Source organism: Rhea pennata, chromosome 1 (assembly GCF_028389875.1).
Source record: "Rhea pennata isolate bPtePen1 chromosome 1, bPtePen1.pri, whole genome shotgun sequence".
Classification (NCBI taxonomy): Eukaryota; Metazoa; Chordata; class Aves; order Rheiformes; family Rheidae; genus Rhea; species Rhea pennata.
Genome location: NC_084663.1, coordinates 117,330,672 through 117,349,356, shown reverse-complemented (window position 1 = coordinate 117,349,356; position 18,685 = coordinate 117,330,672). Strand labels below are relative to the sequence as shown.

General features: G+C 36.1%; 1 protein-coding gene across 5 annotated transcripts in view; it reads right to left on the bottom strand.

Moving 5' to 3' along the window:
• Positions 1–18,685, bottom strand: part of ITSN1 (intersectin 1) — a 137,321-nt gene that overhangs the window by 68,222 nt on the left and 50,414 nt on the right. For all 5 annotated transcript variants that reach the window (XM_062598647.1, XM_062598658.1, XM_062598668.1 and 2 more), the window contains 9 exons: positions 17,445–17,545; positions 15,818–15,881; positions 13,447–13,584; positions 12,380–12,495; positions 7,606–7,868; positions 6,864–7,013; positions 6,540–6,680; positions 1,404–1,491; positions 1,083–1,222 (listed from right to left, as the gene is read on the bottom strand). In XM_062598647.1, the coding sequence (XP_062454631.1) occupies positions 1,083–1,222; positions 1,404–1,491; positions 6,540–6,680; positions 6,864–7,013; positions 7,606–7,868; positions 12,380–12,495; positions 13,447–13,584; positions 15,818–15,881; positions 17,445–17,545 (1,201 nt within the window). The remainder of the gene's footprint in view (positions 1–1,082; positions 1,223–1,403; positions 1,492–6,539; positions 6,681–6,863; positions 7,014–7,605; positions 7,869–12,379; positions 12,496–13,446; positions 13,585–15,817; positions 15,882–17,444; positions 17,546–18,685) is intronic.

Genomic DNA, 18,685 nt, shown 5'->3' with positions numbered 1-18,685 from the left:
ACTCAAAAAAGTCACCCCAAAAGCACGACATTTAAAGATGTGTCCAAAGATCACATGTAATTGAGTAAATTGTTCTGTTTCCTTAAAGTGAAAAAAACATGTTTTTATCTCTTATGATTCTCCCTTTTCCACCTCCCTGCCTAAAATTACAAGAGTATCTCTAAATTGGCATGGAAACTGCTAGTGGTATGGTCTACAGCTTTTAGTTTATTCCAAACTTATTAGTAATTTTAATATTAATTGTTGCTTAACTCAAAAACACTCCTTTCACTCTATAGCATATAATGTAACCATAGCTGATATGATTTTGAAACAACTATGGAAATATTAACGTATTGATTATTGCTCTTTTCCTTTTACATACTTGTAAGCACAAATTATTACATCTTGCATTAAATTGAATATTTTTCTATCCAGCTTTCAGGAGAAACCATTGGTTAACTTAACAGACAGAGCACTTCAAGTATCACATTAAGAAAAAAAGAAAATATGACTGCTATTAAAAATTTGGAATTGAAGAGTGGTTTGGAACTCCTCTCTGAAGGATACTCTTCCTCTACTGACTTTTGCAAATTCTGTAGTTTTATTATGCAAAAATAAACAAATCACACAGTTTCAACAGCAGACTGATCAATAAAGCATGAAACCACAAACAAGACACAACTACGTTTAGGAACAAGTATGAGTTTATAAAGACGAGATAAAAATTCTGCAAATAAGCAGAAAAATCATGTCACAACTATTTGAATTTGAAGCACTGATTCCAGCATATTCCCTGATCTACTATAGCCTTGCCCTCCTTTGATGCAAAAGGGCAGAAATTGGCAATTTTACATGTCATCTCAGATCTAGAATCAGAGCTCAAATTTATTCTTAAGCAGATTCTGTTGATTAAGTTGATTCAAACTCTTAGATTAGATGCCCAGCAGTACTTTCTTTAAACAAAGGAAAGAGCGATTTCAGAATGTGCCTAATACTAACATTCTGAATCAATCATTTTAGCTCAATGTAGTTTCCCAAGATCAAGGTAGAAAGCGATTAATTGAACATTTAGAAGAGCGGGATAAAGACTCTACAATTACCTTCAGTTGATTATTGAAAATATCAATTTCTTGAAGTTTAGACCTAGTTTCTTTTTCTACTTCATCTAGCTGGTCTCGAAGCTGTTGACGGGCTAGTTCCTTGGCTTCTAAGGCTCGTTTGATAGTAAGAAGAGAATCTCCTGTTTGTAAACATATTGTCAAATAGGTATTTTCTTACAGAGAGAATTTCAGGTCACAGAAATTACCATTTTTCAACATGCATCTTGCAAGATTAAAAAAAAATACATTACGTGGTATGTTGTGCAATGTAAGAGCGTATGCTACACAAACTGACTTGGACATATATAAAAATATACTTACTATGCAAACTGTTCTGTTGAACTTGCTTTAATTGGTCATTGAGTAATTGCTTTTCTGGAATCAACCTTCCAAGCATCTGCTGAGATTCCTGAACAAAAAATAACAGAAGAGGGAAAAATGAGAAACAAGGGAAAAAGTGACTGATGACCTTTGTTGTACAACTTATTATTATCGAATTATTAGATTACTATTATTATCTAAGCACTATCTGTGTGGTAACACCACTCAGAAATAGTTGTCTGCCAATTTGCCCTAGCTTCTGCTTTTTTAAAAAACAAAACAAAAAAGTGAGCATACCAAATTCAAGCATATTACTTCAGAATTAATCCCTACTCAATATGTACATTGCTTTAGAACTAGTTGAAATTTAGAGCAAAAAAGAGAAGGATAGATTTCAGAAAATGTTAAAGCAAGCACTTGCTAACAGTCTTGTTCTCTCTTTAATAAGTAAATATTAACTTTGATCAGGAATAGAATGACAAATATTTTCAGTTTATTTTTAAAAAAGAGAAAGAAAATAAAAACTCTCACATAAAAAAAAAGACCTTATGACAAAAAGCTACGCAACACAAACCCTGTTAGATGAGAATACTTGAGTTCCAGATCTGTTTACTACTCTTGAAAGAAATCAGGGTCTCTCTCAATTTCAACATGCATTCATCAGACTGTGCACCAACAGATTATAGGAGACCTTGCAGATGAGGAGGTCCTCCTTTGGTGGATCGCATGTAATCCTTGCTCTTTCTGGAGGACAAAGTTCTACTTCATACATCTTTCAAAATCCTTGACCTCCAACTTGAGATTGTCAGAACAAGTTATAGAAGCCTGATATGAAGCAGTTTAATTTATAAAAACTGTCAGAATGTCAACATCTCATCTTCTCAGACAAACTAAGTAATTTATTTCAGCGGCTGTCTTGACTTGAAGTCTTTTGAGGAACCGACAATCTGGCAATTTCAATTTGTCACGAAGGGCTGGGAAAGGCATAATACAACCCTAGGAGTAATTGTTATCTAAATGCCTAATTCCAGAGTGAATTCCATGACACTTTTTATTTTTTTTTTACAAGAACACAAAGCTCCCTGCACTGAAATGACTTCAGAGTTGCCTCACTTCACTCATGGCTGGTTTTGATCAGGCCATAACTGTGCTTGTCTCAGGTTTTAAGATTATGCAATAACCGCAGACTACTGTAACTTCTTTCATTCCAACAGGCACACTTCGGTCTGCAGCAGAATCAAGAACTTTGAATTCACAAAGTATCAAAACTAAGATAAACTATGTATTTGACTACCAGGAGTTACACATGAAGTTCACTGTTCAGCTGCATTGCCTATAACATGAGTAGATCTTTTTCAGCCCTTCAAGGATGTCAAGAAAGACAGAATAAGATATCGTATTGCTATCACAGGACTACCAGTCCTTACCTAGAACCAAATGAGAAACAGCAATATATAAGGCAGCATTTTCCAAACTATTTGCCAAAGGATCTGCCTCCTTCCCAACAACCTCAATTAGTGTGATGTTAAAAACACATGCAAAATACTGTGTCTTGTGTTCAGCACTTGCACCTTCTACCACCTCCCCAACCCAAATACCTGCATATCCTACGTCAAAGTTTGGGATGCAAATTTTAAATAGTGTTACTAAATTAGTTTAGCACACAGGCATCATGGAAATGAAGTTTTCAAGTAGTATGACCCAAGAAATCAGCTTTCAAAACACAGGGTATCAAAATCCTACCTTTTCACTTTAAGAAGCAGTTAGATAAGACAAAGACAAATAGCAGAACAAATCTCTTAACTGAGAAGGAGTTTACACATAAATTACCATTCTTGAAGCATAAAAGCCAGTATAAGGCAATATTTCAGGGTGAAGTGTAATCCTAGACTGTTTTTTTTTAAAAGGCAGAATACATCTAAGTTTAAGACTAATGAATTTTAATACACAGAATATTTTGGAGATTTTGTAGGAACAGAAGATGCCAAGGGATCACAAGGGTGAAGTTCTGTTCCCTTTAATCCTAGATAACCCTACAATAAATACCTAGTCAAAAAACTATCAGCAACACACTAGTTCTGCTTTCTGCACCCTTTAATTCAACTGAAGACACACACAGATCTATCAGACACTGGAGCATAAGAAACTAATGGCATCGTTAACACTATATTTTTATGCAACGACAAGAATTGAGTGATGTCCCATGTAACAGCAGAAAGCAAACAAAGCAATTAAAACCCAGTTTTTTTCAATCTAATGGGAGAAAACTCTGCTCTGACCCTAAACTCTGAGCAAGAGGCATCTCAAAACTGAGATATTACTAGATACCAGGACTCTCTGCCACATACCTCATCTCCAGTGCTTCAGAAGAAAGCCAAAGTACTTGAGAGCCAAACCGTGTATTGAAGGAGGCAAATATTCCTTGCAGATAACCAGCAGAAACCAGTAGAAGCACTCAATATATTATAAACATGGCTCAAACATATACACTTAACAAATGGGAAACTTGTGTCCTTCCAGCCACCGCTGGTAATATTATTCTACCTGATACCACTGACTCCTATAACTAGCACAAATTTTCATCACCCACAATTCTCCCATTATATAATTTCTTCCACAACTTTAATCAAGTTCCATCTTGAAACTAATTACTAAGTTGAAGAATAATTACTTGTTTTAATTATCTCATCTTTCCATAACAAGTGTCAGATGTATTAAACCAAAGTATTTCCAGATAAAAGACAACACCCTACAAAGAATTGTCAATATTTTTTAAACAATATAGAGTTTAGAGCATGAAAAATCTCCTTTTAGAACAGTTATATATGCCTTTATTTTTTCCTCTACAAATTAAATAGTAAACTTTAGAGCATATTTGAAAAAACTGACCATTAAGGCAAAAAGGATACATTCAATGTCATCATAATTTCTCAATCTGCTCTTTTAGGTTCTCCCCAAATAAAATTTGGCCTTTTCTACTAATTAGTGACACTACTGGGCTTATGTTGCCACTGTGATAGATCCCTTGAGCAACAACAATTGAAATATTACTGGTGAAGGTCAGTGATCACCTGAGAGCCACAGCTACAACGGAACTTTCAATATGAAAAAAAACTCCTCCCCTGCCCCCAGCCAAAAATCCAACAAACCAACCACCAAGAAAGGCAAGCATGGCTTTCATTACTGTGGAACATTCCTTGTGAATAAAGCAATTTAGAAAGCAAATAGTGAAAAGTGTATTAACTAGGCTGCTGGATACATACTGTCCAGCACCACTTACAATGACTAGGGATGGTTAAAAATCACTACAAATATAGTAATGATTCCAAAACAAGTGTAAAATTTAGATAACTGTGCAAAATTCACTCTGCTTGACCTGGATGTTTCAGTAAAATTTCAGTGCAGTAAACTAATTAGTCTTCTTCATAGACAAAAAGCAATTGTATGTTGAACAGAAAACAGACAAACAAAAAAGCTATCTGCTTTTCTACCATTGTGATTTGGCAATGAGTGGCACAAGCCAAATATTAGAGAGCTGAAGAATCCTTCTACCCTCCTTCACTTTTTCCTTTCATGATTACACAGTTAAACCCAACACATGAAAGAATTAGGTAAAGAAGGCAGATCTACAGTCTGCCAAGCAGATGATTAAAGAAACTAGAAAATGCTAAAGAGAGAGTCTGTAGAGAACACCGACACTGCCATTTGTTTATCTAGCACTTTTTAATAAGCTACTTAAACACATCTCCTTGTAGATGGATGACCTCTCATATTACTTGTTTCCGAACAGTTAGTTTCATATTTTTTTTCCTCCCCTGTACCTTCTTTCATTTATTCCAACTATGAAATCTCATTCTAAATTCTTTATAACAGCAGCTGTATTTTCCTACAGATTGGTACAATGTCTGTCATAGTACAGTCTCAACTGTGGGATACTGACCTTTACTATTACATAAATGACTTAACACTTTTTGCCATGATGTATCATTGTTTCCTGTTAATTTGTTATATTATGACAAAAGCAAAGGAGATGCTTTCTATTCTCACTGGAGTTGCCAATGGAAAAAAAAATGCCAGCAGTTAACAGAAATGATACAAAAAAAAAAGAAATGGATTTGATTCAATTTGTTGAAAAATGCAAGGGTTAGAATAGCATTTACCTTCTTGTGAAAGGTGCAACAGTGCACGCAGAACTTCAATAGAAGTGTAAGATGTTTTAAGAAACAAGGAAACCAGAAAATAGTCCCCAAAATTCTCATGCATATAATAAAAAATCTGAATATTTGAGTGCAGGTTTTGTTCACATGAATGAACTATATTAATTAGGCTTAGAAATTTGAAATGGAATAGTAGGTTTAGATTTTAAGACAGGTTTTTTCTTAAGCCCTCATAACAGAAGTGTCAGATCCTCTTTGATAGAATAGAGACATACAGAGTGCCTGCAATACTGGCCAGAAATTTATTTCAGGAAACATAAAATACATAATAAAAATAACATCCCTAAATCAAATATTATAACTTATCTAGAAACCTTTAACAAGTGTAAAGAATACTCTTTCATTCAAAGCAGACTTCAATTCAGTCCTATCTATCTCTAACTCGGCAGAGAACTTTACATAAATAGAAGGAAAGACAGTTGCCAGGATTAGACCAGGAATTACTGCATGGTTTAACTACTTCCAATTTTGAAATGTCATTACTGCCTAATAAAAAAAAAAAAAAAAAAGCAAGTCACCTTACTGAAGTCATTACTTTCTTTAAACACAGAAACAGCAATCACTGCAATAAAAATATATGCCACAACATTTTGTTCTCTTCATCACAAAAAAATCCTCTTAACTTCCTCAGCTAAATAATTTATTTACCACTCCCCACAAAAAGATTCCACAAAGTGATAACTGCAGCTATATCTTCAAGTGAAGAAGCAACTCCTATAGGCGTCTGAAGAATCAGTACAGAATTTTTCTTTTTTTCTCTTTGAAAAAGAGAAAGAGAGACAAACTATCAACAACAACAATTGCTCAAGAAAAAGAAACAACACATTATATTTGGTATCAAATTTACTTAGCACACTGATGCAGGTGAGGAAGACAAAACATAAGCCTAAAACCAAAATTAGAGAAAACATTTCCTCACCTGTAGCTGCTGTTGCAAATGGGTAATTTCTGCAATTCTCAGTTCTCTAGATTTGTTTGTACTCTCAATTTCTTGTCTTTGGGTAGACAGCCGACACCTGATATCTTGAAGCTTTCCCTCCAACTGATTTTTTTTATCATTCTTCAGGAAAAAAAAAATTTTTTTGTTTTACCAAAATGGTTTGCCATGCAAATCAGGATTTTGTATATTTCTGAAAACTAAAAAGTACTTTTATTTTATACTTATAAAATTATAGACAGTATACCTGATTATATCACAGTCATTACCGTGCTCATGTGTTTTATCTGCAACGCAATCACTTACTAGAGCCTCCAGCTCAAATTCTAAGGTCTTCTTTTTTGCCTTCAGAACAACTATGTCCTCTTGCTCTTTGTTTCTTTGATTTAGTAGTTCTTGCCGACGATTACGTTCCCACTCAAGTTGTCTTTGCCTTTCAAGCTCCCTTTTTGCAGCCTTTAGCATTTAACCAAAAGAATGAAAGAAGAAACATATGAAAGATCTATTTTGAGAAACTACTTTAATCACTAATATTCCAATGTGCAGTTAGAACATTACATACACACTCTGCAAAACTGTGGTCTAAGTATATATCAATATTTTAGCAGAGGAATTATCCAATTATTCAAATCCTTATTTGAAAGCACTAGTGAAATGGGGCTTCACTCTCTAGCTGATAACGTGATCAACCATAATATTCTTCAATTTTAAAACACTTCTCAAGATTCAATTTTCTTATTTAATAAACTTTCATATTAAGACTTCAAGGACTCTCCAGGAGAGCATCAAATCTTCCTCCAAGATTAAGCATTCTGCAGCTTTGCAAAGAACAGTCAAATGCCCGATTCATTCATTTTGCATGAGAAGTGCAGGAAGGGATGACCAATTCTTTCCTTACCTTCAAAAAATCCAGAAATTTAAGTTTGTTCTTTAAACGCTTGTCTACTAAAAATACAGAGGGTAAAGTACGTAATGTGTACTTTCTATTTTGTTCTAATCAAATATATCTGCTTTCTGTAACATAACCACCTTCTCTACATATCATTACCTCTCGTCTTTCTATTTCTTTCCTCCTTTCCTCTTCTCTCTGCCGTTCCAATTCCCGTTGTTTTTCCAATTGCTTCTCTAGTTCCAGTTGTCTTTTACGTTCTTGCTCCTGTCGCTCACGTTCTTTCCTTTCCTGCTCTGCCCGTTCCAGTTGCGCTAGACGCTCTTGTTCTTTGCGTTGCTGTTCCAGGAGAGCCTGCCTCCGTTTTTCAAGTTCTAGATTGCCACGTTCAAAGTTCTCACGTTTTTTATCTTCAAATGTGACTTCAAAACATGGGAACAAATGGCAAAGGAGAATTAAACTTTGCTACTGACTTAAAAATCCATGAATGCTTAATCAAAATAGTCTGCAAAGTGAAATAATCTTCCAACACTACTACAAGCTGTTCTCAACTACTAATAATGTAGCTCTATGGGTAGTTCTAGGTTTTCTCATCAGCATTTATACTGTAGCTTCCTTTAAACCCGTACCCTTAGGAAACTAAGGCAGGAATTTCAGGTTCAGCTCCAAGTTCCTCTGTGAAGCTCAGCAAGGTGGGTATAATTTAGACAATCAAATCCTGTGTACGGACACAGGGCCTGGAATTCCACCGTACATTTGGTGATAACAAGGGTAGAAGAATCAACATCTCAATTTTAAATCCCACAAGTAATGCATAAAATTCAGCTGAAGATATTATCAAAAAGCAAATGCACATGACCAGAATGTACTTAAACTTTGTACTTTCATAAGATTACTCACTACTGCCAAGAAAAGGAATGACTAACGTAAATTCTGGTGCAGCAGAACTCCTAAACTCTGGATTCCCATACGTTCACACCCTCTATCAACTCTTCCCTCAGCACTGGGTCCCTGACGTTCCTCTGCAATGTAACAGATTATCCTCCCCCTGATCCATGTTCCCAGGCCCTCTCTTACAGTTCCTCCATTTCTCCAAAATCACTCCCTCTGCATCACCTTCTTTTTCTTTTCATATCCTCTATGTCCCATTTCCACCATCCATATTCTATATTTTGCTCCTTTCATGCCCATCTCATATTTTTGGCATGCAGATCAAAGAGAGATTCTATCTCAAAGAGATGTACTAGCTATCAAAGAGATAGTACATGTTTACTTCAAAGCATGAATGCACCATTGTTTGACATGTTGACCCAACATCTGCTGAACCACCTGAATTCTCCCTGTCTTTTCCTGAATTTGGGCCTCTTCCCTATATCCAACCACCACATTTAATGAAACTTCAAGAAATTTAATCTTTTTGAGATCTTTGACTCTGTCAGGTCCCATTCAAATTAGGCACTGGGTTCAAAGGACATTCTGATATTGACTGATACAGAATATGATCATAATACCTAATGATCTAAGAAGGTTGGAAGAAGAGAGAAAGCGAGAGAGAGAGAAAGCGACAGAGAGAGATGTGTGTAAATAAAGCCAATCAGTTAAAAGGAATAGCCAGGACAAAATGCTGACAAGCAGCATTGACATTGCTTAAGATATCTCATTAAAGGCTCAGATAAAAGATGTAACACCTAGAAGCAACACCAAGGTCTAAGAGGAGAGCCCAACAAGCTAGAGTAGTTACTCAGCAAAAAAAGGTAGCTATTAGAGCTAAGAAAACAAAGCATATCCAAAATACAAAAATAGAAGAGATTATAGCACATTAAATGAAATACACAGTTACTGGCCTGTGTTAATGTGTCTAAGGGAAAGCTACTAAAAACTCATAAAAGCCAACTTTCAGATGACTCAAAAGAAAAAATACAGCTAGATTTAGTAAAACCAATGAAGAAGGAAAAAAACATTTACTCTATGAGAAATCTTTATAGTGGAAAATCTACACATTAGGTATAGTGAAATGTTGATATATTCTAGTTCTTCTAAAACTGGGAACAGAAATGGCTTTAAAACAAAAGCAAAAACAAAACCAATAAAATGAAGAGCAACAAGCTGCCAAACCCAGACAGTGCTAACTCATAGCTCAAATACAAAATTCATGAACTACTAGCTGTGCCATGCAATCCATCCTTTAATCAACCTCAGTGTTGCAAGACAAAGATGACAAATACAAAAGCAGTCCTTAAGACAGAACAATGATCCTGGAAGCCACAGACCTACTGTAACAAGTCTACTCCCATACTGGGGAAAGCAGCAGAGAATTCTTGCTATTAACTATACATGACTAAATATAATACAATGTGGAAGAACCAGTGGAGAAAAGAGCTGCCTCTCAAGTCTAAAACAGAGCTGGGCTCTCCCCCGACCCCTTTCTATCAATAAGCAGGTTGACAGAGATCAGGTCAACAGAACAATCCTTGAGTGTTTTTAAAGCCTATTAAAGAAACTAAGCCAAGGCAGTGATGAGCCTTCCTGACACTACCAATTACATAGCCAAATCCTCAAAGTCCAGAGACACAAGACATGGTGCCTCAAACAGCCTATGCAGGAGTGTGGTATCTCACCTGTGACCAAACATTTCACTGTCAGACAAGACTAGGCAGAACATGCAGATGCCCCTTAGCAAGGTCCACTTCAGCAGCCCCTGCAACCTCACTCCCTCCTGCAGCCAGGAATTACCCAGCAGACTGCCAGTGGCAGTTAAGTGCTAAAATATAAATCAAAGACAAGAGTCATATTTGAATTGCTCACATGTAGATTCAAGAGCCCCCTGAATAAGCTGACACAGGAAGAGACAGAAGTCCCTGGGAATTACTAAACTGTTGAGGGGGGAAAAATGAATTAAAGGGCGAAATTAATTACCGATTTTCACAACACTAGAAAGATTCTCAGTAGCTTCCTTCAAAGATCTCTATAGAAATTATGCTATCTAACATACTCAACAATAACTTGGAATAGAGTGGGAAGTAATGTCTGGAGATGATACTAGATATGCAAGGTTTTAAAACAAAAAGCTGACTGGAAAGACCTTTAAAATCTCAAGACTAAGTGATCTGGCAATGAAGCAGCAGAGGAAATTCAAATATTAATGATTATAAAATAGTGCATACAGAGAATAAATAGTAATCCTAACTATAGAGTCGTGAGATTTAAAACGGTTATTATTGTGGAAGGATGTTGGCATTACTGTAGATAGTCTACTGAAACATCAGATCAATCTAAGCTGTGATCAAAGGGGCTAGGATTTTAGAATAAAACATAAAAGCATCATTATCCTCTTGTATAAATCCATCATGTTGCCACATCTTTTACTGCGCAAGATTCTGGTCACCTTATTTCACTGCAAAATACAGCAAAACACCACACAGAGAAGAGTGGATGATCAGAAGGAAGAGTGGATGATCAGAAGTATAAGAAAATTTCCTAAGAGGAAAGACTGGGGGGAGGGGGATACAAACCCAGAACAAAACAAATAAAAGAAACCTTCTATGACCCAAGCTTCTAAATAGCTCTATTTCAGTTGAGGAGAAAAAAAAAATCAAAAAAACAGAACAGAATATGAGTTAGAAGAAGTATCACTTAGCTTTCTAGATAGTAGTGCTCATAAGGTAAAATGGGAATGATTAATTATCTTTCCTCTTATTACAGCTTTAAGGTACAACCTCAGTGCTACCTTACAGTAGTTTTAAAAACAAAAATACCTTCCATGTAAAATGGACAGTCACAGGGTCAAATAGGTTCTAAACAACTTGATAAATTCATGGGGGTTAGGTCCACTAGTAATTAAACCCAAATTTCAGTGTGGATACAGCCTCTGGTTCAGAGGTGTCTGTCTTGCAGATTAATAAAAGTTCAAAGGATGAAGTAAACATCTGCTACCAGCCATTATTGAAAACTACATGCTAAGCAAAATTAACTTTAGTTTGATCTACTACAGCAATGCTTAAGATATTTAATATTAAATATCTCAAATTTATTTATATAAATAAAATATTTAAAACTTTGAATCTTTAACGAACATTTGATAGCGTTAAGCATTAATGTATTAACTTTGACACATGCTAAAACATTTTAAGAGCAATTTAATTCCACTTTAAATGTACTCCATGACCTCAAAATTTTGTTGCCATTCAGGCAAGATACAGTAGGGACTGACTATAACCCACATGTTCCATTTTGTTTTGGTCACAGGTAGCTCAGACTTCGAGAATTACAGAACTTTTTCAATTCCAACATTAGCAATGCCTTGTGTAAGTACTGCAAATGAAATATATTCAGGTGAGCATAGTGCACAGGCCTGCTATTCCTGCTGCCCCCATCTGTCTGGTGCCAAAGAGAGAGAAACACCAACAGTAAAATTTCTGAGCAGAGCAATGAGCAGTAGTTTCAGTGTCCTGAGACAGAATAAAAATTGTTTTGTTCCTCTAACAGAACTAGAAACATGCTCTAAGAACCAAAGGTTTGTCTCAGATTGCTGCTAGCTCTTATTACTCTTTTCTAACAGCTGAGGATGGAGTCATTTAGCATCTAGGACGCTTTACACCTTTTTTTTTAAAAGCAAAGCTGATATAAGTTGTACAAAAAGAGTATACTGGTACACAGACTGCAGTAATACAGGTCTTTGTATGCATGCTGTGATCTTGTATGAAAGGCAAACTATACTCCATCTAAGTTAGAAGGTGGAGGTGGTAAAAGGTTTTTTCCTTATAATAGGACCGTTTAGTTAAGAGTACACAAGAAAAGTAGCCTGAAAGCTGTTCAGGCTACTTGAGCAGTATCTCATACGTCATGTCAAAAGCATGATATGCACAGCATATAACCTGACAATAATACCTCTCCGATAACAGCACACAATACATCCCCATTTCTGCTTGCTCACCTGGCAATTTCTTTTCCAGTTGCTGCTGTTCTTCTTCTAAAGCTGGTTCTTCTGGTAACCTTTGGTCTACAGATACTGAACTTACAGCTGTTATGCCACTACCAGAGCGTACTCTTCTGTCAATAGAAGGATAATTCCAAGCTGCTTAAAAGCACCTATGCTTGTCAGGTTTACTTATGATTTAATGATGAAACCATAAATTAAATACAATGATGTAACGTTTAATCATTTTCCTCAGTGTTCCCCTTAGCACTTTACTCTGCCATCTCAGTTAAAGTAACAGTCCGCTCCAGAGAGCGGACACTCATGTGCTCAGCAACCTAGTTCAAAGTTGACAGCACCACACAGCTTCCTGATGTGTTCACCCTGTCTCCAAGACCTTTAAATTTATGGCCAGCCTGTAGTTTGGAAAAATGGTGACTTAACCAAGAGCAAAAGTTGCAAAGGCAGAGAAAGAGTTCAGTAGTGAAGCTAAAAAAAAAAGACACTATATGGAATAAACAAAAGATTGTTATCTTCAGGAGTATACTCAAAGAACACAAAGCTATGACTTTATGCAAGGATTTGTCTCCATTACTGTTCCTGTCTTCCCACCCATTCCTCCACAAAAAAGTGAAATGGAGAAACAGAAGTTATGACTCAGCTCTGATTCACAGACACAATTGTATCCTCCCCCCCCCCCAAAAAAAGAGAAAAAAGAAAATGCTACAATGCAAATTCAGTGTGTTTTGAATTCTACTACATCCCATTTGCTGTACAGAAGGATGTACAGAAGGATTCACATAGCCAGACTGAATAAGTTTTCAAAAGGTATGGTAGCATAAAACATTGACAAGAACTGTATTCTTACAAGGACTTCTTGTGACACCTATTTTCAGTATCCAGTATTTTTAAGAAAACCAAAAGCCAAACAAGTATCTCCCAATTACAATCATTCTGTGACACCAATATAAAGATAAGGAGGGATATTTTTCACCCTTTTGTTCTTTACATTCACAGGACAGGTCACAGGTTTCCCAAATGAAACAAAAAATTAGGAGTGAGATTACAGAATCATAACCATTTACCTAAATGAAGGTGGAATATACTCTGGAGGCAGTACAGGTGGCAATGGCTGACCAGACATAGCTACATCAATTAAGTGCATAGCCAGAATAAACTCTTCTGCGGTAAGTTTTCCATCCTGATCGATATCTGAAAGATTCCTTTTAAAGGAAAGATGCAAAGTAAAGATTAAAAACCACTCTTAGAAAGCGCAATTTTGACATATTCAGGTCCTAATTAATTCATTTTTTTCACTGATTTTCTCATACTACTTTATTTCTTTAACATAAATTTAAGAAACAGTAAAAAATATATCATTCCATTTCCCACATTCCTGTGTGTGCCTCTGCTAGTGTACATCCTTGGCAATATCATTTCAGTCATGGCTTCTACTTTGCTTATTCTTTGTGTACTACCCATATCACAAGCAGTGTAAGTGAAGTTTATCAGTGGAATTTTCTTGCACGCCTCATGAACATCCGCTACACAATATCATTCAAAAAAGGATTGGTTCAAATGTTCTACAGAAATTTTTGGTTTGGCCTCTTGCTTCCCTGGAGGCTCCTATCTCAACTGCAGAATAAACATTTGCATTAAAATCAAAGCCATTAATGTTCTAGCGTTGACAAGGCACAAAAACAATTTAGCATTTTGTACATACAAAAATGATGCAGGAAGGTTTCTGGACGGCCTAAACCTGACAGAGGCATGAAATGTCTTTATTCATATTAAGGTGATATCCAAAGCATAACAGTGTAAGCATCAGCTTTGTTCCCTAAGACGCTGCTGAATCCTATCATACAGGTAAACCTTCTACAATACTGTGAAAATCCGTGAACAACTGAGATATTCTTTTGCTATCTCAAAGGTACAGGACTCTGCACCTTTAAGCTTGGCAGACTGTTACAGACCCATCTGATCCATGCCTGTGATATTGAGCACTTCAGGCTGGGGCACAGGAACAAGATACCAGAACAAAAAGCTAGCATGCAAGCATACAACTGATCAGCTACCCTAACTGTCTGGGTCCAACATCTTCATCAGGGAAATACTGAAATGGCCGCTACTGAATAGCTGGCTTGCTGTACATCTATACTTCACCTTATGTGCCTATAGTGAGTCAGTGAGTCTACTCTCAATACAGACCAACAAATCTTACCCTACAGTACAGGAACAGTGATCCCACTGCCACAACTAAGAATCAGGAAAAGAAGAAATATTCAGGCTGCAGAAGCTGTAAAATCCATTCCTTATTACAGTAGAGTTGGCAGTTTTGAGTGTCAAAAATTAAAACAGTTATGTTTAGAACTGGAGTATGCTAACGTCATTTCCCTGCCCACACAACCTACTTCAAGCACTGGGAGCAAGCACAGTATTTTTTGGCTGATCATCTGCTGGATGACTGAGTTGCTATTTTTTCCTTATAGTAGCTTTGTTAGGAAACAAAGAAGGAGACAGTGCTTTTGAAGAGATAAGAAAAACATTAGTGTTTAGCAAAGAAAACAAGTGCAACTGAACCACTAGATTAGAGCTACAACACAACTGACAGCCTCACACAGCATAAGTCAGGTGGGTTAGTGAGCTGACAATGGTTTTCAAGTAAGTATTTCCGCAGTTAATTAGAAATAACTTGCATGGGGACTCCAGAAATTAAAAATATACAGAAATGGTATGAAGGCCATTTGAGAAGCTACCAAAGGTAACCATAAACCAAGAGTAATCAAATACTACCACTACTATAATAAAGTAGAAACACTACACAGTACAGAGAAGGTATAAGCTTCCAAAGTAAAAAGGAGAGAGGCCAATCCATGTTATGATAAAGGAACAAAACAATCTTTGGCAAACAAGAACTTGGAAAGGAAATGAGAAACCAAGACAAATCCTCCTTTTAAAATCAGTGATTTATACGAGATAACACCAGCCCCTTGGAAATAAACTCTTAGAAATTCGCATACAATCAGTGCAGATTCTTTGGGGCAGATGAGCCCCAAAGAAAATATGGTTCTGCAATAAGTTTCCTTTTTGTACTACCTGTGGACACAAATGCTATGCCATATCACACATGAGACAATACACTACTGTTATATCACATATGGCAGGGAAGACAGAAAAGGGAGAAGGCTGAATATGTGCTCTGTCTAAAAACCCCATAATTAATATCCAGCATACAAACTATCTATGTCCACAACAAAAGATATGTTTTTTTGTAGGCTAGAGTAATATCAATATATGGACAAGACTGTAGATTTTGTTTTATAAAGTTATGCATTAAAAACAGCAAAGCTTAATTATCAGTAGAGGGAGAGAGAAAAGGAAGAAAAAACACAGTATGTAGCATAGAGGTGTAAGTACAGCTTTTAGTTTGGTAGAAATCAATAGGTTCATCTTTACCATATTGTAGCCAACTGAGCCTGGGGTAAACTTGATTGCATAAGGATAGTTCTTGCTTGTGGACCTAGCAAATTAGAACAAGAGTTAACAAATAAAAGAAACTTCTTTCTTCTCATGCCTTACCAGACAGTTATTCCACAAGCAGAGTTTAGTTTTGAACAGGTAACACTGAACAGAGGAGTTTTCTGCACGAGCAGACTATACCTACCGTTACCCCTAAGCTCACCCAACAGGAACATACTAAAATAAATTAAATAACCCTTCACTCCTCCACAACATTCACTTAAAGAAAAACAAAACAAAACTATCCAACAGAAAGAGCTGATCCCAGAACTAGTAAAATGAAGCCACTACTCTATTTTCTTTTGGAAACTGGGCAGGCACTGTTACCAGTGCGTGAGCTGAATATTGTAAATGGCTGCTAATTTCACATAATCCAATATATCCTTTCCAGGAATCTGTTTCCCACAGCCAACTTACTTGGTCAAAAAATGAAGGAAAGAAAGTGAGGAAAGGATCCCAACCATGATGAGTGTTCCACCCCAAGATAAATATGTTCTCACTAGCAAAAAGGAGACCAACTGACCAAAAAACATAACAGACCAACATAACCTTTCCAAAAGGAAAATCCATTGATGGCCTGCTATTGGAACATTCATATTTTCCAGTAGTGAAACATTTTCACCCCAGTAAATTCCACCATATAGATAACAGGTTGTCAATCAAGAGAGGAAGAAAATTTTCCATTAGAGTTTTCTCCTCTCTGTGCATGTTCAAGAAATCTGTGTGGCTGTAAAAGCAGGTGACAGATAAGTCAGGCCCTTGTCTTCAGAGAAATAAAAAAAGAAACAATCCAGCCCCTTAAAGTAGAAGCTGTCTGTGGTCAGAAGCCCAGGGTCCAATAGCCTACCGATTTTACAGTTCCAATAGAGAGATAAACACAAACATATAATGTAATGAGGGGGGGTGGAGAGAAGAGAGGGGGAGAGAGAAAGAAGAAGAAATTATGCAGAATCAAGTTTTTTACTCATGGGTTGTTCCTATCCTTTACATATTTGGTTGATGTGTTTCTTGAATACTAGACTCTTGCCTACAACTGATTTTTAGTACCAGCAGTATTCAATCACAAAATTACAAAACTGGACAAAAATTTGAAAGATTTCACCATATGAATGCTCACCATGTGAACTCTCTTTATAAAGCAAGACCTGTCATGCAGTCTACTTCATGAAAGCTTTCAGTTTTGTTGCTTGCTAATAAAGGTCAAAGAAAATAATTGTGTGAATAAGATGAAAAAGAAAACTGAAAGGGTGAAGGAGGAATGAAAACAAGTTACACGAAATTTCGGGTATCTATTTCGGGTGTTTGGTAATCCAGCCCTACATCCAGATGGCTGCAGGGTCCCTCTCCCAATCCTCTCCTATTTTTAAAAAAACAGCAACCATTCATAAATGACTATTTTCTCCTAAACAAGATCATGAAGCAGCTGGAAAATTTTAACAAAAAAAACCAGTCTAACAAAAAACAGAGAGGCGACAGTCTCTTACAAAGGCAAGTTATTTTCTAAATGCTGCTTTAATCAGTCTTTTACAGTTAAAACTGATACACACACAAAAAAATTCAATACCTGTTAAATGTCCACTCATTGTTTTATCATGGCTATTGAACAGTTGTCTGTATTTCAGTCTTGATGACTGAGGTACAGCCCATTCTGCCACAGGAGGCACACTAGAATTAGAAAAGGGGTAGAGAGGAGAGAAGATACATAATTTTAAATTTTATCACATGAAGCTACAGGTACAACATGATGAAGTGCTGCACAGAATTTTATGCCTAGAATTGTCCTTTTCTTTTTAACAATTATTCCCTTCTTTTCCTGAAAACGTAGCACCTTATACTTCTTGTTTGAAAACATTCATCATGGTTCAGTGTCTTAAGAAATGGCTTTCTGTAAAGATGACAGGCCTTACAGTTTTGCTTTTTTCTTTACTAGAAGATAATTAAATAACCCAAATAGCTTAGAGGAACTAAAAGCTTTTATCTAAATATATGGTAGGAAATGCCTCACTGTAGTCAGCAGAAGTAATATCTCATCTTACTCAATCATTAACTGGTTGTCTTAGCCAAATCACTCATAAGCTGATTTAGGAAAACAAAAATGTAAAGCATGCTGAAAACGCGTGCGAAAAAAAAATATAAACACTTAAAAGCAATCAAAGTATCTGTGAAAGGCACTCAACTGACAAATATAATATTCCCAGTTCTAATTCATCTACATAACAGGTTGAGTGCTGCTATTTGTATATATCCCTTCCCATGCTTGAAGGCTAACAAGTTGTCATACTGAAAACCAGTGAGTAAGGTTTTTCCATCTTTACACACATTCAGACTTTGTCCTTCTTCGTGAGGGTGGCACACACAAAAAAGTCAGACTATATGTTTTTGTGATAGGGTGCACTTGTGATAGAGTGCCAAATTACGGTAAAAATTGGACCAAAACAGTCAAATTCCCTTTCCCTGGTTAACTTAGCAGATAGCATAGTATGACCTTTCAATGTTGAGCTGAAACAATTACATGAAAAACCTAATTCACCTTATATTCTATTTTCATGTTACAACAGCTAAAACAGTTAATACCTCTACTTCTACTCCTTTCCAAACACTGTTTTAAGATGTTTTTTCATGAAAACAAAATAAAAACATTCCTCTTGAATAATGAAAATTAGAAACTTTTATTTATATTTTATCTGTATGAATCCCTTTCTCATTAGTTTTGCTAGACGTAGAATTTTTACATGCTTTACTTTTTATTTTACATATATATGTGGCTTGACCTGTGAGATAAGGTTATTATATGTAAGTAATGAA